This window comes from Pimephales promelas, chromosome 2 (assembly GCF_988280905.1).
Source record: "Pimephales promelas chromosome 2, fPimPro1.hap1.1, whole genome shotgun sequence".
NCBI classification, from domain to species: domain Eukaryota; kingdom Metazoa; phylum Chordata; class Actinopteri; order Cypriniformes; family Leuciscidae; genus Pimephales; species Pimephales promelas.
Genome location: NC_142770.1, coordinates 15,000,464 through 15,020,663, shown reverse-complemented (window position 1 = coordinate 15,020,663; position 20,200 = coordinate 15,000,464). Strand labels below are relative to the sequence as shown.

General features: G+C 35.3%; 1 protein-coding gene and 1 pseudogene across 4 annotated transcripts; both read left to right on the top strand.

The window, feature by feature from the left end:
- Positions 1 to 1,363: 1,363 nt before the first annotated feature.
- On the top strand, positions 1,364 to 11,268 carry LOC120477218 (complement factor H). 3 transcript variants are annotated; one of them, XM_039668718.2, is made up of 13 exons: positions 1,364 to 1,481; positions 1,600 to 1,767; positions 1,858 to 1,963; positions 2,066 to 2,142; positions 5,656 to 5,838; positions 7,020 to 7,202; positions 7,282 to 7,455; positions 7,545 to 7,721; positions 7,878 to 8,069; positions 8,819 to 8,998; positions 10,531 to 10,707; positions 10,810 to 10,992; positions 11,083 to 11,268. In XM_039668718.2, the coding sequence occupies exons 1-13, from the start codon at positions 1,412 to 1,414 to the stop codon at positions 11,100 to 11,102; spliced, it is 1,890 nt and encodes a 629-aa protein (XP_039524652.2). In that variant the 5' UTR covers positions 1,364 to 1,411; the 3' UTR covers positions 11,103 to 11,268. The 3 variants fall into 3 exon arrangements, with proteins under 3 accessions (XP_039524652.2, XP_088972818.1, XP_088972823.1); XM_089116692.1 differs by lacking the exons at positions 1,600 to 1,767; positions 1,858 to 1,963; positions 2,066 to 2,142 and having other exon boundaries at positions 1,368 to 1,481; XM_089116697.1 differs by lacking the exons at positions 1,858 to 1,963; positions 2,066 to 2,142; positions 5,656 to 5,838 and having other exon boundaries at positions 1,368 to 1,481.
- A 2,227-nt stretch (positions 11,269 to 13,495) lies between these two features.
- LOC148995817 (coagulation factor XIII B chain-like) lies at positions 13,496 to 18,232 on the top strand (annotated as a pseudogene). Its single transcript, XR_016146400.1, has 10 exons — positions 13,496 to 13,607; positions 14,057 to 14,251; positions 14,327 to 14,500; positions 14,591 to 14,764; positions 14,897 to 15,073; positions 15,154 to 15,324; positions 15,431 to 15,610; positions 17,186 to 17,389; positions 17,831 to 18,020; positions 18,121 to 18,232. The product of XR_016146400.1 is annotated as a coagulation factor XIII B chain-like (transcript).
- The last annotated feature ends 1,968 nt before the right edge of the window (positions 18,233 to 20,200 follow it).

Below are 20,200 nucleotides of genomic sequence, written 5' to 3'. Positions count from 1 at the left end.
TTACCGTGATGGTGCTTAATGTTTGTGTGAATGACATTGTGCAGCTTCTTCATATAAGTGTTGCTTTATACAAGTGTTCACTTGTGATGATCTGTGATTGCTCATGTAACTCATCACTGCTGTGATGATTGTTGGTTGTCAGTGTATTACAATGGTCTAAAACAGATATCAATACATCAATAAGTTGTTAAATCCACATTTTATCAGAAAATTAAACACTGTTTATTACTGTAAATTTTAAGTTAAGTCTGTAAAACCATTAACGATACCGTATTTTTAACGGTAAAGTTCTGGCAACCACAGCTGCCGGTTTTTTACCGTCAAATTTACGGTTTATTTTTACAGTGTGTGTTTCACAAACACACATAACTACTGCTCTTTCAATTCATCAAAAAATTTTGAGAAAAAAAAAACGTTTCATTTGGTTCATCCACAAATATTAAGCAGTTTTCTACTTTGACATAATAATAATAAATGTTTCTTTAGCTGCAAAATCAGCATATTAGAATAGTCATGGCATTTACAGTGCAGTGTTGGGGTAAGGTACTCTAAAAGTAATTTATTACTAGCTACTATCTTGAACAATGTAAGTATATTACTTCCTAAATCCCACATCAACCAGCTGAACATGAGGATACACACTCTAAAAAAAATGCTGTGTTGTTTTAACCCAATTTTGGGTCAAATATGGACAAACCCAGCCATTGGGTTACATTTTTAAATTACTATTTTAACCCAATCTAGACGTTGCCTTTTGTTTTAGTTATCAAATGCCAGCGCTGGCTTTATAAAGATAAAAAATATATATATCTTCATGAATTGTTATCACAACGTGTTTTTTTTTTTTTTTGTCAAGTCAACTCAAATAATTAGTGTGGTTCAGATAACATAATATTTTGAGTTTCTGATGATTAAATCAATCTCCTTCATTGTATTAACTCAATTTTTCCAGTTCAATGAACTTAAAATTTTAAGGCAACCAGGTTACTTACTTTTTTAAGCTAAACCAACAATATTTTTTATCAACTGGTCGTTCAAATGACAGGAGATCGCGGCTAACAATAAAGGTGAAATTTATGAAAAATAAGACTTTTAAACAAAGAAAAACCACCCCATAAACACAATAATGCAAAGAAAATAGCAGTAAACCACTTGTTTGCCTTTAGCTTTCTTCTGTTGTTGTGTGATAAGAAAATGCGAATCAAAAAGCTTGTTTTCTCTTTAGGAATCATTTGCTGTGTCCTGTCAATATATATTTTAATTGAAATATAGCTTGTGCATGGCCATGGAGTGGTCTGGTAGGCTTAAAAAAAAGTTAAAAGTTAATGATTAACTCTTCGATTCCCGACCAGCATACAAACAGAGACTAAAATCTGAAAACACATAAGCTACAGTCATTTGTGACAAGAAAATGAGAGTTCCTGTAAAAATCATCTGCTTTTCCTGTTTTCTTTTTTCTGTTACCTTTGTGCAAGGTCAAGGTGAGTTTAGAATGTTTATGCATGTAATGTATATTCCAACTCTTTTAAATGACATTGAGTGGTTGTTTTAAAGAGTGTTGACTAGTACATCTTATTGGGGTTTGTTTGTGCTTCTCAGAATGTCTTCGAGGGGATATTACATATGAAAACATAGAACGAGTTGCAAAACCTTCATATGACGATGATGAAACAGTGGAAGTGAACTGTGTGACAGGTTATGTCGGCTTTTATAGATTAAAGTGTAAAAATGGACAATGGCAGACGTTCATTGCACGAAGCTGCTCAAGTAAGAAAATTGTCAAAATGGTGACCACATCATTTTTATCATTTAATTCAAATGTTCACTTTCAGAGGAAAACTTGTTTTAATTCTGCAGAGAAGAAATGTGGTCATCCAGGGGAGACAGCAAATGGTGATTTTAAACTTATAGAGGGGAGAGATTATACTTACGGAGCAACAGTGGAGTATACTTGCAAGAAAGGGTAAATGTGAAAAGCGTTTTATTTTTTCTCTATTAAAGTTAAAGTTAAAATCTGACCTGTTTGACTTGACACTTAAAAAGTTTAAATAATTTGTGTTTGTAGGTACGAAATGGCAACTAGAATCAATCGACGTCACTGTAGAATGAAAGGGTGGGATAATTCTATCCCTATCTGTGAGGGTAGGCCATTTTGAAAATCTGTTTACATTATTGTCTTTTGATTCAGAAAGGTGCTGTAAGCGATTGTTATGGTAAGGTACATAGAGAATGAATCTACTCTCTGAGAAATCACGTGATGACACTGTTTACTATATGTAAACAGTAACATGTGGGCCTCATCCAGAATTATTCTTTAGCCAATCAGAAGCCTTTTGAGGTGCTTTCTGCCTGTCAATCATTTTGCACATTCCCATTTGCACTCTTAGTGGGTTTCGCAATGCATAATGTTCAGGATCACAGACATTGAGCATTGGGTTCCCTCGATCGAAACGCTAATTTTCCCCCATAGACTTTTTGAAAATCGCAAAAAAACAAGATCTGTGTTCAACAAAGAGTTGTGACCCTTACACGTTTTGTCTATCAAGATAATCTTTACAAGTTAATCCAAAATGTATACATTTTGAAGCCTATATAACAGACAAAGTTTTAAAAAGCCACAAGCAGGTTATAACTGGTGTGTTCTATGTCATAGATCAAAACGTGAAAATATTTAGAGGCTTTGTTCACCACAGACCTTATTTCAGGCGATTTAGCAAAAACCCATTCAAAAATCCCATAGACTTTAGAGCGAAGGAACCGTTAGTGCTAAAATGCGAACTCACTTCCGCGGTTTGGCCTAAAGAGTGACGTCGTAACTTAGGCACTCTATATACCTTGGTAAAAAAACGCGGGGGTGTTGAAATAGGGGCGTGTCTTCGTCGATGACGAAAGTTCTCGAATTGCTAACGTCGCTTACAGCACCACAAGGGCTGCCAGGTTTCCCAAAGCACAATGTAGGACATTAGTAACACGCTGGCTGCATTTAATCCCCATTGCAGTTTTCACAGAATCAACGCCATCGAAGTTGCACGCAAAAATGCTCTCTCTAGAGCGTAGGGCCACTCAAAAGTAGAGGCTACAACTTCAACTTCTAAAGGACACAAAACAACATATATCAAATATATCAAAGTCAATGTAAATTATATTCAAGATTTTTTTATTTTGTCTACTTAAAGGATAATTCCGGTATTTAACACCGTGAGTCTACTTTGTAGTTTGTTTTGAATGAAATAGAGTGGTGGACTTAGAAATATCGACAATGGGTCCTGTCTCGACTTTTTGACTATTTTAGAATCGCCTGTGACAGCGTTAGACGGGCATGCACAAACATGTCCATAAAACAACCCTTAACGTTCATTTTCAAAACTGTGCAACTCACCGAGTGGTTGGTGGTGTTCGTTGATGTTGTGAAACAAGTAGCGTAGCGAAATACCGTTTCTGTTGTGTTTTATTTGTCATTTTTTTAAATCGCATTGATGTCTGCTGGAGGACTCAGTGCTCGTTGATATTACTGCGCTAGCTACTGGAAAAGGAAAGGGGTCTGTTTACATTTGGTTGTAGTCTTTTCGCTCGGTTGTCCGTCTCTCAGAAGGCTAGCGTGAGCAGAGCAACTGTGCTCCCGGACTTTTTTTACGGTGCGCTAGACACCGTGTTCCGTACAGCGTCCTGGTTGTCGCCATCAAGTGGTCGGGAGTGTGCTAACGCTTCAGACTCAAATATCGAGCGGAAGTTTATACGTTGTTGTGAGGTATCTGAATAAATAGTTCCACAATAGCAAACAACACGGATTGAAAGCATACATTGCTCCGATATATTTGTTTTTAATCATCAACGAACACCACCAACAACTCGGTGAGTTGCACAGTTTTGAAAAGGAACGTTAAGGGTTGTTTTAAGGACATGTTTGTGCATGCCCATAGACAGCCAGTCTAAAGCTGTCACAGGCGATTCTAAAATAGTCAAAAAGTCTAGACTATTTCATTCAAAACAAACTACAAAATAGACTCAAGGTGTTAAATACCGGAATTATCCTTTAAAAACAATGTCTACTCCACATTTTGCACACAAAACTAGTCTGTATTTAAAGAAGGCTACATGATAGGCCTTGTACACAGCTGGTTTTAAGAGGCATTTTCTTTGATTGGATCACAGGTAGATGAGCGAGACACATTCCTTTTTACAACTGTTGTTTTAGCCCGTCTCTTTTGTCCACTTTCGACCTATCCTGATTTTTTGAGGGGAGGATCTATGGGTGGGTAAATGTATGGAATTTTTCAGATCTTTCAATCTAATGTATGAAACAAGCTCACGCAATTTACATACGAGACAATGGAAAGACACACTTAGAGCAACAGCTTTCGTTTCTGCTCTGACATGTAAATGTCTTCCTGAGGGTTCCTGACATGTAAAATGGACAGATGGACAGTGATTTGTCAATGGACAGACATACAGACCTGCACTGGAAAGTTACAGCTTGATGTTGTTTTGCTACCCTATCTCACGACCAATTCGTACGAATTCGTACGAGTGATTAAAAGGGGCTAATTCGTATGACCTTACTTGTACGAATTCATACGATTTGTCTAAACCCACGTGATGGTTAGGTTTAGGGGCGGGGTCAGGGGTAGGTCATTCGTACGAATTCATACGAATTGGCCAATTCGTAAAATATGTACGATTTAGCAAAATTGTACTAATTTGTGCGAGTGAGGTCGTATGAATTGTTACGAATTAGCCACCTCCTAAAATTCGTACGAATTCCTGTGAGATCGGGATGTGTTTTGTCGTTTGCTTTGATTTTACTGTATCATGAATTCAGAAACTTTTAAGATGAACCATTTCCAAGCCATAGGAAATGGGAGGCGGAATTACACATGCAAGACGACGCCAAACACTGTGAGTGTGTTAGAAATCAGGAATGGTGTGCATGAGAACATTGAGTTTGGTAGGTTTTTGGTCTTCAAACCAAACTTGGGTCTCCAGCCGACAAAGTTTAAATCTCGTTTGATTAATGTGTGTCCATTAATGTTTACTCATTAGGTCAGTAGGCTTTGAGAAGAAGGGCTTTTGTGGCTATTTGAACACATTCCAGAAAGCAGTCCAGTTTAATGTGTTTTCAAATACCCCTGGAAGTGGTCGAAAGTGGACAAGCTCAAGCTCCCATCCACTTATTTAGTGTCGACCACTTGTCCAATCTAATCTTAATACCAGAACATGTTGAATCGGCTTTTGTCAGGTTGTGGAATGTCTGAGAAATGACAAAATGTAATCTGGTGATTGTCCACGTTGGTCAGTGTCTGTCGGTGCAGTGTGAATTGGTCTTTACACATAGCATAGCAGTCACATATTATATTTTACATAATGGAAGTCGAAAGTAGCAGTTACAGTGCTTAGACCTACATGGAACTGTGACATGGACATGAAGTCTGTCACTGCAAAGAAGAAGAGCAATATTTTTGTGTTGGCGAGATGAAATCTCAGAGAAATTTTTGAAAACTGGGATCTCAGTGGACCTGACATCTGTTACTGCACTTGATTTGTACTTAATGGTTAGCGGTCAACATTCTGGTTTGGGAAACAGGCACTGCTTAAAATAACATTTGATGTAGAGCGATTTATTAGGAAATTCAGTCTAAATCAGATTTGTTTTCCTAGAGGTGAGATGCCCTGTGATTCGCACAGACGGGGATGTGACTGCATCAGGGAACACACGGGAAGGAACTTATGGCGATGTTATACACTTTGAGTGTGTATCTTCTGAGAAAAAGCTAGATGGAAGTAGTGTCATTCATTGTATGGAGAATGGCGTTTGGAGCGGACCTGTTCCACAGTGCATAGGTTAACTTCACAGTCTCTTGCTTTATTCAAGATCACTGCCTGATGCACTTGCACATTTCATGAAGAGATAACTAATACTAGAATTCTGAAGACCATTGGTACAGATAATTAGTGCTGCTATTATGAATTGTGATATGCATGTAGAGTATAATCACTTTTTTGTTGTGCAAAATTGCCTGTATGTTTTATTTTCTGTAAACAAAACATAAATGTCACTCTAGATTATATTCCTGAATTTGAAATTAAATTCAAAACTAGCACACAACTAGTTCACTTTAAAAAAAAAAAAAAAACTTTTGCTGATTATTTACTCACCGCCATGTCATTCAAGATATCCATGTCTTTCTTTCTTCAGTCGAAAAGAAATTAAGGTTTTTGATGAAAACATTCCAGGATTTTCTCCATATAATGGACTTCATTGGGAACCAAACGGTTCAAGGTCCAAAAGACAGTTTTATTGCAGCTTCAAAGGGCTTTAGAACAACACCAGACGAAACGATGGGTCTTTTAAAAAATAAGTAAAAAGTTTAAGTTTTATAAGCACAAATGGTCACCTTGCTCAGTTCTGTGATGAGCGTTCGTGACTCTCCTGTTCAAACTTGTTCCTCAAAATGAACAAATCTTTTTTCGAGTCATGACTCGAAGAGTCCTAGATAAGACCCTTATTCATCGTCTGGTGTCGTTTAAAGCCCTTTAAAGCTACACTGAAACTCTCATTTGGACCTTGAACCGTTTGGTTCCCAGTGAAGTCCATTATATGGAGAAAATCCTGGAATGTTTTCATCAAAAACCTTCATTTCTTTTCGACTGAAGAAAGAAAGACGTGGACATCTTGGATGACATGGGGATGAGTAAATTATCAGCAAAAGTTTTTTTTTTTTTTTCACGTTTTAAAGTGATCTACTCCTTTAATATGCTTGCACATTATTTTTTTTTGGAAGCCAAATAAGCAATTGATGATGAACATAATTTTCGACCATTAATAAAGTAGGATCAAGTAGTATGGCAGTGTGCAGTATGAATACGATCCGAACATTCACTAAGCAGTTTGTCAGATAGTAATATTTATGAAAATACAGTATTCATAAAACAGTAGGCAAAATCGAATTAGAGTTTGCTAACCATTTTTGACATACTTGACCTTTTTCTTAACTCTGTTTTGCATTATGATTTATTTACAGTAACGTGTAATCTTGATGTGACTGAATCTGGAGCAGTAAGAACCATACCTGAGGGAAAAACCATTTTCAAAGCTGGGGAAACAGTGGGAATTTTCTGCTCTGCCAAAAACCCTTTCTTTCACAACCAGGAAAAATTTACATGCACAAATAATGGGAAGTGGGATTACAAGCCAACTTGTGAGGGTAAGAATGTAGAAAAACACTCCTGGATTTGGTGCTGAATTCATTGTATATTTTTAAAAGCATGTGAATCTTGTTTCAGAGATAAGATGTCAAGTTCCACACAACCATCATGTGTTTATACCAATGTTTTACTTCAGTGGAGATCTGAATTTGAATGTAAAAAAACCTTACAGTTGTAAGTCTGGATATCGAAAAATGGCAGCTGAGGCCACATGCACACGAGACGGATGGACACCGAAACCACTGTGTGCTGGTATGTTCTGCTGTAGAGTATTAAAAGCTTCACTTCTCATTAAATCACATAATATGTATTCTATGATTGTGTGGATGTTTGTTTTCTAGAAATAATGTGTGACCCACCAAAAATCCCAAATGCAGAGATCGTGGGAGGTCAGAAACAAAAGTACAAAATCTCTTCAAGAATAGAATATAAATGTCGTCCTGGATTTGAACCAGAGGAGCTTGTACAAATCACTTGTGATTCTGAGGGCCAATGGAGAGACATACAGCCCTGCACTGGAAAGTTACAGCTTGATGTTGTCATGTCGTTTGCTTTGATTTTACTGTATCATGAATTCAGATACTTTTAAGGAAAACTTTTTAGATGATTGGTTGACACTACATACACTGCTGTATTGTTGAGTATTCAAAAATAAATGGTCTTTTTATATATAGATGGCACCTGTCAGGAGCAAGAACTGAAAAATGTAAAAATTCTATTTGGACATCCAGACGTCACTTCACCCTATAATCCTGGGCATATCTTAGTTTTTCAATGCACTAATGTCAACATGAGATTTTACGGCCAACGTGCAATTGAATGCAAGCCAGACGGGAGGTGGAATTACCCATATCCACAATGTGGAGGTACAAATGTAATCTTTTATGTTTACATTTAGGGCTTTGAAACGATTAATCGCATCCAAAATAAAAGTTTGTGTTTACGTAATATATCTATGTGTAGTGTGTATAATTATTTTGTATATATAAATACAGACACATGCATGTATATATTTAAGAAATATTTGCACTTTATATATATATATATATATGAAGAGTTCAGATGCCAAAGCCTCTAAACGCCATTTGAAATTTTCTTCTAAAATGACCATTTTTATCAAGCTTGTATATTTAAGTTCAGTAATTTCACTTAAATGACAATTAATAGGTAATCTTCATTGCCATTTATGTGAAATTACTGAACTTAAATATACAAGCTTGATAAAAATTATCATTTTAGAAGAAAATTTCAAATGGCACTTAGAGGCTTTTGCATCTGAACTCTTCATATATTTATACATAATTAAATATTATATATAAATATAAATATTTGATATGTTGAGCACACCTTTTTCTTAAATATATACATGCATGTGTGTATTTATATGTACAACACAATTATACACACATATATTACGTAAACACAAACTTTTATTTTGAATGCGATTAATCGCGATTAATCGTTTCACAGCCGAAACATTTCTTTAAATCAGATTTAAAATATGAATCAAATGTGTTCATTTACTATCATCCGAACATGACCATCAACATTTGAAATCTTATAACTAAGTAATACTATTTCACATATAATACTTTGCATTAAATTGTTTCTCTAGGAACAGTTGAGTGTTCCCAACCAACAAGGAACTTGCGATTTGTGACACTGTCAGATGACAAAACTCTGTTCAGCAACTTTGAGATTCTGAGATATACGTGCAATAAACCGTACAATGAAATTTCAGGAGGAGTTTTGATGTGTCAAAATGGAAAATGGAACGCAAGCTTTGTCTGCAAAAGTGAGTCCCCACAAGTGCATTTACATTTATGCATTATTACCCAGCAGCAAACCCAACTAATAATTAGACATAATACAATTTATATATATATATATATATATATATGAAGAGTTCAGATGCAAAAGCCTCTAAGTGCCGTTTGAAATTTTCTTCTAGAATGATCATTTTTATCAAGCTTGTATATTTAAGTTCAGTAATTTCACTTAAATTGCAATGCAGATTACCTATTAATTGTCATTTAAGTGAAATTACTGAACTTAAATATACAAGCTTGATAAAAATGATCATTCTAGGAGAAAATTTCAAATGGCACTTAGAGGCTTTTGCATCTGAACTCTTCATATATATATATATATATATATATATATATATAACATACATAAAATGATACAGCTGTCGCATTCATGTCTTGTTTAATTAATAGGCGTTGTTTACAATAAAACTATTTATGTGTTTTGGCTGTTCATATTCACGACAACTGGGACAACTTGGAAATGGGTTTTAATGTGCAAGTTTTTGAAAATTATATTATTATTGTCTTGGACTTAGGCCATGTTTACACAAAGCCGGGTATTTAGAGGAACGAATACATGCTATGAAGCGCTGTCAAGAGCATTCCAAACCAACAGGTGGCAGTATAACCCTAACCGTAAAAGCCATGTTGGCCAATCAGAAGTCTGAAAAAAAGGCTATTACCAGTCCCGGATCTGACGTCACTGGCCAAAATCTTCGGTTTCACTGTCTACATCACAACACTGCAACCTGAGTTTCTAGAAATCTAGAAAAGTCATTCCCAGTCATGATCAGGAGTGCATTTCCAAAAGCATCGTTAGCCAATTATGTTCAGCGAGCCGGTGTTTCACGAAACCATCGTTCCAACGAACATGTATGTCACAACATGTATTCATTTTATTTAGAAGACATACAAATGTAATTTGTATCTTTTATAGCACCGTTTTTGAAGAGTACGCATGTGCGTATGTAATTTAGTACGTAGGAACGAGCCTTTGATTGAATTTGGAAATAAAGCAAAATAACCGAGAAAAATGAGAATAGTCCTCAGATGCCATGTCCGTAATATAGGCTATAGCAAAACATAGCTTTAATTCGATCTCAAACATATTAATTAAAAGTAGTTATTATCCCACCACCTGTATAACATCATTAACGACCAATTTGCGACAACGCGGTTTCGGGAAACAGCCGTGAATAGCTAGTTGATTTCTTCAGCGATGCATCTTACTATGGTAGTTAACAGTAAGTTAGTCAAATTGGAAACACACCCCTTTTAGCTGGGTGAGAGTTCAAAACGTGAAAAGCACAGTCAGTTTAATCACCCTTCTGTATTAATGTGCATGAAACACACTCACACACACACACACACAGTAACTTGCACTCGAGACTGGAGATCATGCTTTGAACAGAAACATTCAGGAGCTCAAAAATTGGTTTTCAAAGGCTACCCCAAGTACAATTGCGGACATTAAATGCTGTTTAAAAATATATGAATGTTTTTTGTTTTTTTTTGGAAGGTGGGATTTGTCCACCACCTCCATATCTTCAACATGGAGACTACAGCATCATCAGTACGGAAAAAGATGTGATTACTGAGGTATCTTACACTTGCCAGTCTTACTATGTGCTGGACAAGCAACAGGAATCGTACAAGTGCATGGATGGAAAATGGGAGACTCCTCCGAAATGTCTGAGTGAGTCGTTCAATTACAGATTAATTCTCTCTTGCTTTTTTTTGTAAAACAAATCTCTAAATGTTTTGTATTGTTTTTCACTGGATGATGTCTCTGCCATAGGGCCTTGTGAAATGAATGACATAGTTGAGAGTTACAGTCTACAGCTCCCTACAGAAAAGGTTTATATAAAGCATGGTAACAAGTATAGACTCAACTGTAAAGCTGGATGGAATACTGGAAGTGAGATGAGAGCGTATGTGGACGTGTCCTGTTCTGATGGGAATCTTCAGATTGACAAAAGTTGTGAGTATTGTTTGTCGTTTTCAGAACCCGAATTAGTCATGTTGGTGTTCTGTTCATTTACTTATTTATGTATTTATTTATTTTTTTCAGGTGATACACAAAATAACTGAAAATAACGTACTATCACGTATAATCCCAGTGAGATTTTAAGAATGTGTCTGCTATTAACTTTCAGATGTTTTTTAGCACTAAATATTGATATATAAAATCACTGATGAATATTCAACCCAATCTCACGACCAAATCGTACGAATTCGACGCATGATTAAAAAGTGTCTAATTAATCCATACAACCTCACTCGTATGAATTAGTACGATTTTGCTAAATCGTACATATTTTACGAATTGGCCAATTCGTATGAATTCGTACAAATGACCTACCCCTGACCCCGCCCCTAAACCTAACCATCACGTGGGTTTAGACAAATCGCACAAATTCGTACGAGTGAGGTTGTACAAATTAGTACGAATTAGACACTTTTTAATCATGTGTCGAATTCGTACGAATCGGTCGTGAGATAGCGTAGGAATATTATATTAAATCTTTTCAGTGGCCTAATAATGTAAAAATGCAGCATGTAATTATGTTCATGAAGATGGAGAGACACACTTCTATCTCATTCTCATTCAGCTACAAATATTATTACTTATGGAATTTAATATTATCTCTGTCGCAACCACCAGCTGGAGTGGCCATGATCTCCCTCAGAGGACACCTTCCATCTGCTTCCTCACCATGAACTACATTTCACATAACCCATTGCTCGGATTAGTCATATTTTTATTTCTACCACCTGTGTGTTATTATCTCATTTACTTTTGCCTATTTAAAGGGATAGTTCACTTTGAAATTCATTTTTGATATGTTTTAGCTTTCCTCAAGGGCATCCAAGATGTAGGTGTCTTTGCTTTCACAGTATTTTCAATTTTGATATTTTTAGGTCAAACCGTTCTTGTCTGTCAATCATATAATGGAGGTATAGGGGGTCCACCTCAAAGAGCATGCACAGAGAAGTCAAAATTAAACATGATTTAATGACTCGTAAATATAAGTACACATTGATGGCCTAAGACATGAAACGAGCGTTTTGTGTGAGAAAACGAACTGTATTTGTATTGTTTTTACCTCTTGTAATCACAACCACAAAGCGCCCGTGCCCTCAGATCACTTGGACGGAGCTGTGGTTATCACACCGTGCTAGTGATGTCTGGATTATATTACAAAATACTTGCATATTGTACCTTTAATTTCCTTGAACGCTCTGATGAGTAGCATGACAACAAGACAAGTTTTTTGTTGTTTTTTTGCAAATATTGTAGCAGTGATATCATACTGTAACCTTGTCAAAATTATAAGAAAATATGACGAAACGATTTTTTTGGGGACATTACTACTTCTATAGTAGCAGATACTAAATTTATGTTACATCTACACCCCTGCTGCTTATTCTGCTTCTTTTTTTTTTTTTTTTTTTAAATCAAATGAATTTTGATGAATAAATAATGAATTTTTTTTTTATTATTATTTGTCTCAAATTTTGGAAACGTTGCAAAAAATGTAAAAACATAAAATGGCTTATATAATATTTAGTTAGACATTAAGGTTATATTTGAAAAAAAAAAAAAGGTTTACCCTATTTATTGAATGTGCAAAAACTCAGCTGACAACCCTTTACTTATAAAGTTAAAGGCCTTTGAGTTTAATTGGTTTAACATTTCAATGTTTACTAAAAGTCCACACAAGTTCCTGTAAATGACATCCAGCATTATGGTAAAAAAAAAAAAAAAAAGATTTTTTTTTCAGTGTGAGTTCATCTAGGGACAGCGTTTTTTCTTTCTTTTTTCTTTTTTTTTTTGTTTTAAGCACATTTTGATTCTTTAAGGGGCAAGAGTTTCAATGTATGTTTGAGTACTAGGAAAATCAGATTAATTCATCTAATAATGTTCTTCTTTAAATGTAAAGAACACTAGAAAGTGAAAAAAATATCTAAAAGGTTTATTAACCTGCAAGAAAAGCAGTGAACACATACAATTTATTGGAAATTTGGTTCTTGTTTATATGTTACATAAAATGTGACTTAAAAAGTTTCACTTTGTCAACTTGGCCTTTGGTTTGTCCAATTGAAAAATAAATAAATAAATAAATAAATAAAAAATAAAAAAATACTTGTGATGTGAACACAAAATGAGAATTTCTATCTTTTGGTGTTTTTCCTTTAGTTGAATTATTTATTATATAATAGTGCAAGCTATTATTTTTTATGTTATTGTTATTCAATGTTGTATCTTAAATGTCCTTTCCAATTAGATTTTTTTTTTTCACTGAAAAAAACAAACAGTTTGAGTTTGGTGATCAAATATGAGTTTTAAAGGATAACATTTTTGACAACAGGGGGACTTTAAACAAAATGATCCTTCTGCATGACCACAAAGTGGTCTGGTATAAAAGTCCTTTGATTTAGTAAATGATTCACTCTTTGATCCCCCATCATAATGTATAAACAGAGTTGAGAAAACAAGTCATTTTGTGAAATGAGAGTTCAGAATGAGAGCTCCCGTACAATTCATCAGTTTTTCCTGTTTCCTATTCTCAGTTACTGTTGTGCAAGGTCAAGGTGAGTTTATTCATTTTTAGTACAATGTTATACATATTATATGCACATCCAACACTTTTTAAAGTTTTAGGCACCTAAACACAATTATTAACTACAAAATGACTTAATAACTACTTACTACAATATTTATCGGTTTAATTGATTCTTGCTATTTTTAAACAATGTTTTATATTTGGATTGTGGAGAAAGTAAAAAACTTATGGGGATACAGACATTTAAAATTAGAAACTTATGATCTTCAGATAATAGTTTAACCAATATTTATAAGGTTCTTAAAATAGAAAATGTGCCTCTAATATACTTACATGGGGACAACACTATTCACAGAAAGATTGGATTTCATTGTTCCGTTTAAGGATTTATTTGTCTCTTGAAAAGACATGGCATGCAAATACACAGATCTGTTTCACAATTTGTGTTGCTTTATCTCATGATTATGTCTTGTACAGAAGTAACTTGTGAGCTTAAGCCAACCACATTTAGAGTAAAAAGGATCAACCCGGAGGGAAAAACTATTTTCAGAGCTGGAGAAAGTGTGGAGATCACCTGCACTGAAAGATACTGGATCTTTCTAACAAAAGAAAACATTCAATCATTTACATGTGGAGAGAATGGACAGTGGGATCATGAGCCTTCTTGTGCAGGTAAGATTATAGAGAAACACTTCTGCATTTATTACTGAACTTCATGTTATTAAAATAATGTAAATCTTGTTTCAGAAATTAGATGTGAAGTTCCACATGACCAGCGTGTGTATAGGCCAGAATCTTACTTCAGTGGAGATCTGAAATTGGGAGCAAAAATATCTTACTCTTGCATGTCTGGATATGATAAAATGTCAGCAGAGGCCACATGCACACGAGACGGATGGACACCAAACCCACTGTGTGCTGGTATGTGCTCATATTAACGATACAGTTTGTGCAAACTAATCATTATCATAATTATGAATTCTAATTGATTTGATGGATATTTGTTTACAGTAACGTGTGCAGCACCAATCATCAGAAATGCAGCGATTTTGGGAGATCGGAGAACAAAACACATCGTCAATTCAAAAATAGAATATAAATGTAATCCTGGGTTTGAACCAGAACAGCCTGTACAAATCACCTGTACTTCCCAGAATCAATGGACAGGAATACAGCAATGCACTGGTATGATACAGTAATGTATATTACAGATACTATAACTTGTTCAATATTCAAATCATTACATATATTCACACTGATAACTCAAAAACATATGAGATTTGAATTTAAGAATGTTTTTCAATTGTTTTCTCACAGTAAAGCAGAAATCATGCCGTGATCTATCTGTGGGAAACGGGCTGATATACAGCATCCCCTCCAATAAGGAAGAAATATTATACATCTGCAACACGGGTTATAAACCATTCTCGGGGAACTGGTGGGATTCAGCAACATGTATTGAAGGCTCTTGGTCTGACGAAACTCGGTGCATCTGTAAGTTTATTATTGTCAGTCTCGGGTGTTAGACGAATGATAGTGTACTGAAATGTGCTTCCGGTTTTCTGTCTTTACAGGGGAGGACGAATGTGGTGCTTTTCCCAGTGTTCACCATGGAAAACTAAAGAAAACAAAAAAGACCTTTCAAGATGGAGAAACAACAACATTTGAATGTGATCCAGGGTTCATATCAACTCCACGATCAATAAGATGTATCAATGGTACATGGGAGAAACCAGTGTGTGAGGGTGAGCTTCTCAAACTCTTATTGCATGTTCAGCGAGAGCATATAGGACAATATAATCTATTGACAGTGTTAAAATCAGTTCATAAAATTCTTCTTCTTTTCTTTAGTGGGTGTGCATTGTGACATTCCTCCAAAAGTGGAAAATGCACTCATAACATCTAAACCTGAAGAGTTGTATGTATATGGATCTAGAGTAACATACGCATGTCGAAGATCATTCTTAATGAATGGGACAAGTAGAATTTTCTGCCGCAATGGAATTTGGGAAAAAACACCAACATGTGAAGGTAAGATTTTGATTGTCGATGATAACTGACTTTTAAAACTTCTTGCAGATTAGTACAAAAACAACAACACAAAACACTATTATAAAGAGTAAAAGACATTTGACAATCAAGAGGAATAACATCAAGTCCCCAGATAATTTTGTGATAGTGACAACAATAGTTATAAAATAAATCAAAAACCCTGTGAAATCATAATTTGAGTTTTGGTACATTTAGTCCATGTGCACCAGATTAAGATGTTATTGTAATGTTAAACATTATCTGTTTTTGCTATGCTGGTTGACTCACCCTGCAGCTGCTACACAGTTTGTTTGTTTTTTCCAATCAAATGCTCTCTAGAATCAAAATCAAATTAGTGTTGTAAAAACCTTTTAAGGATGCAAGCTACACAATAAATGTAAGGGAAGGACCCGCCAACCAGATTTTTGATCAAGTGCTAAAACTCTAACATATAAACTTCATTAAAACACAAAAATACAGTTTTTAAAATTTAAATGAAAAGACACACAAAAATGTTCACATTGTCATAAATTTTGGATAAACACAAGAGTCAACCTTGCTTCCCTTTCACAAATCTAACTTCTTCTCTTCTCTTACCTGGCTACATAGAGGACGAATGCAAGTTCTGGTTACAGTGTTTTTGTGCTGTTGTGATATACTCCTAACTCCTTTCTTATAAAAATAGTTTTCTAACCTGAGAAAAAGGATTGAGTGACTTAAAAATGGTCAGACATTGCAAAATTAAAAGATGATAGCAACTGTTTAAACATAGTAGTAGGGACAGTAGGTATAATGTAGACACCTGAATGCATCTAAACCTATGAATGAGGATAATTTAAAATAATTAATCTAACTCAGTCTCTCGCCACATATAGTTTATTCTTGAGAAATTTTGAGCACGTGAGAAAGATGTGTACGAAAATAAAGACATTCATTAAAGACATAATGAAATTCCAGTAGGACAACGAATCACATTTACTTACATAATAGGTAAAAATTTACTAGATCTATGATGAACAACAGCTAGGAATGATTTTGAATTAAGTGGAAAATTAAAATTGTTGTATTTATTAATTTGTATCACAAATCTCACACAAGCCTAACAGACCTTAATCAGGAATGCATTGTAGTACATCTTTAACTCAAGTTTTCTTGGCTGTAATGTGCAATATCATATGTCAAAAATATAATTTTTATGCTAAACCTACTCATTGCAAGTTAGGGACACACAAATATAAAAGCTTCTGTGTGGAGAAATGTATGTGATCAAATGTGTGCTTTCTCTAGAGGCAACCTGTCCTCTAAACACACCAATGGAAGACTTAAAAATCAAGCGATTCCCTGAAATTAAGGGTTCAGTCAAACCGGGACACAGGTTAATATTTTCATGCAATGGACAAGGGCTGATATTAAAAGGACAGAGAGAAATCATCTGTCAATCAAATGGAGAATGGAGCAGCTCTTTCCCTAAATGTGAAGTTAAGGCCACAGAATGTGACGCCTTGGATTGGACAAACATAGATCTGTTGTTCATATCACTTGATACTTAATTTATCAGATCTTTCTATTCTTTAGAGGTAAAGTGTGTCGCAAAACTGCCAGTAAACATGAGATCAGACGCCACTGAGGACGGACCCCTGGGGACTGGGGTTTCAATCAGACCTGGACACACAATAACTCTTTCATGTGTTGGGAGGGGAACAAAATTACAAGGACAGAGTAAAATCACCTGCTTGTCAAGTGGAGAATGGAACGCTCCGTTTCCTAAATGTGTAAGAGGTAAGGTTCACAGGTTTACTAGTCGAGTTTTATTAGCAGTGTTTGTAAGTATCTGTATTGCTCATATTAAAGTAAATGCTCAACTTTGGTTAATTTATCTGTACAAGTCTCTCTTGATATGAGCCAAGAGGCAAAGTCCTCTCAACCACCCAGAATAACCTATAGCAACTACACTCTAGCACTGTGGGGGCAAGCTTTATATGGATGACTGCAATAGATCTAGTTATAATGTATTATATAGAAAAATCCACATATCTCTTTAATACAGAAAGACATTTTAAAGTATTTAAGAAAAATTACCACAGATTATCATATTAATAATGTGCAAAGTTTTATAGTTTAATGCATTGAAAAGGCATGTGGATGATACTGAGTTTTATTAATGCCACATTTTCTTGGTCATCTTAAATTAGTCTCAAAATAACTTTGCTTTGCCCTCAGAGAAATGTGAGCGACCACCTCGAGTAGAGTTTGCAGATACAATAGAAATGACTAAATCTGAATATAATTCACGGGAGAGAGTTGAATACATCTGCTTTCATAAATACACACTGGATCTGAATCCCCCCTACTCTAAATACTTGATCTGTGAACAAGGCGAATGGAGGGGGATAATTAAGTGTTTAAGTAAGTATGAAAACTCTAAACATTAATGACAGATTAGGCTTTCCTTACTATATTATAATTATTATTTGTGACAGTGACAGTGAGATGTTGTGTTTGTTTCAGAGCCTTGTTCAGTGACGGTGGAGGAAATGGATGACAGAGGTATAGAGCTGCGATATCGTGGACGAGAAAAGATATTCATTCCACACGAGGACAGAATCATCTTTGCATGTCTGAGGGGCAAACGTTTAATAGGCAGTAACAGTAACCTAAAACAATACTGTTATGATGGAGTGTTGAATTTGCCCAAGTGTGTGTGACAGGGAGAATAAAACCTCAGTGATGCATCAGCTACTAATCAAAAACAAATGGAGCAAATCAAAATAAACCCTTCTACAATTCTCTGTTTTGGAATTCTTGCAATTAAAACTAAATAAATTATAAAATCAATGTCAAAATTAAATTAAAATAATCCAAATAAAATGTGCATGTATGAAAAGGACATTCATTAATTTAATGCAAGCTATGTGAGCATGTGCATGAAAAAAGCTTTTTTTAAAAAAAGAAAAGAAAAAGCCTGTAAGACCAAAGAGAAAATTGTACTTTTACTAGTAATTTTACTATCGTGCAAATATGGAGGGAAAGAAATACATGAGTTATAAAACTTTATTTTTGCTAGGTTTCTGGCATAGATATATACACTAGACTTCACCTTGGGGTTCTAAGCATGCGTCAAAACCGACGCCATCTTGGAACAGGGGTCTTGTCATAGGAAGTAGCTAACGCTGCTATCTCTGCCTTTACTTCGAATTTATTGATGGTGGTGGACTTTTGTGCAGCGTATGATGTTCACGGATGATATCTGAACTAGGAAGAATGTTTAAAAAAAAAAAAAAAATTTTTGGAATTGATTGATTCTTTCTGGAATCAATGATAAATACATGTCTGACCGTTGGAACAAACCAAAAAAAAACAAGAAAAATCGCATTCATGATGATTTATGGTGATTTTATTTCCGTTAGACCTGTGTCTACTACATTGATGCTGATGCATTAAAGTGGAGGGGCTCCCCTGTTTCAAGATGGCGGCTCTATTGACGCATTCGTTCCAATGAACTGCCGTAGCCAAGGTGAGGTCTCTGTCTATGGGTTTCTGGCTGATTACAAATGTGATTTCTGACATGACTATGTGTATTATGATCATGATTTATAGGAGACAGAGCAGTACATAATTAAATAAATAATTTTCTACTTGTCATCCTTCTTGACTCTCCAACCGAGTGTATAATAGCATGTTGAGAAGCCATTGGCATTCTTATGTTATCAACAGTAAACCTGTAACATGTAGCCAACAATAAGAATATGGATATGCCGGTGGGGAAAATTTTGTGACAACACCAGTGTTATTCTTTACACACATTTATCAAAAAAAAAAAAAAAAAAAAATTTGTTAATGACGTTCAGCATCTAGCGCTTATTTCGATTTTTTTTTATGTATGTGTGCCCGGAGGGGGTCCCACTTTAAATAGGGAAAAGGTGGAGGTGTTTTGTCACTTCTCTGCTTGGATCCTAAACAAAGAACTGGGCTAAGCTGAGTGCTATCAAAGTTTCGCCGCAAGACAGAGCGATTTATTTCACACACTGAGACAAGAGAGGTATGTATCTACTCGTCTAGTTAAGTGAATAACAGTTGGATATGTAAAAAAAAAATGGTGGAGTATCCCTTTAAGGGCGCATTTGTTTGAAAGAAAAGCCACTCCCACTGATCCAGAACAGCGCCTATGACTATGAGGTATCGGCCTATTAGAGATCTCTTCCGTAGCTTCCAAACAAGATGCAGGATATTGCTTTTAGTTTCTGCAAGTGAAGTCCCACCCAGGGATCTGTAATAGTTCTGTAGTGTAAGTGGGTCCCACCCCCTGGGAAAATAAGGAACGAGTGTTAGTCTCAACATCTCTACCAAGATATGGGACTTCCTGCTTAGAATGACGCAAAATGAAGATTTTACATAAGCAGGAACTGCAACCCTGAAATCCTTATTTCTCCCATCTCAGGAAAAAATTATGGAATAATGGACGAACATTCAAAAATATGACTGGGTTTCTAACGATACAAAGCTTAATGCAAATGGGTGAATTGTCCCTTTAAGCTACAGAGCTTATTCTTATTTTGAAACGTGTGACTTCCCTTAAGTAACTTTTCTTTT

Coding starts and splice junctions, on each gene's coding strand:
- LOC120477218 (XM_039668718.2), top strand. CDS start 1,412: ATGAGAGTTCCTGTAAAAATCATCTGCTTTTCCTGTTTTCTTTTTTCT. Junction 1,964..2,065: donor GAGTATACTTGCAAGAAAGG/GTAAATGTGAAA, acceptor TTGTGTTTGTAG/GTACGAAATGGCAACTAGAA. Junction 7,203..7,281: donor TTACAAGCCAACTTGTGAGG/GTAAGAATGTAG, acceptor ATCTTGTTTCAG/AGATAAGATGTCAAGTTCCA.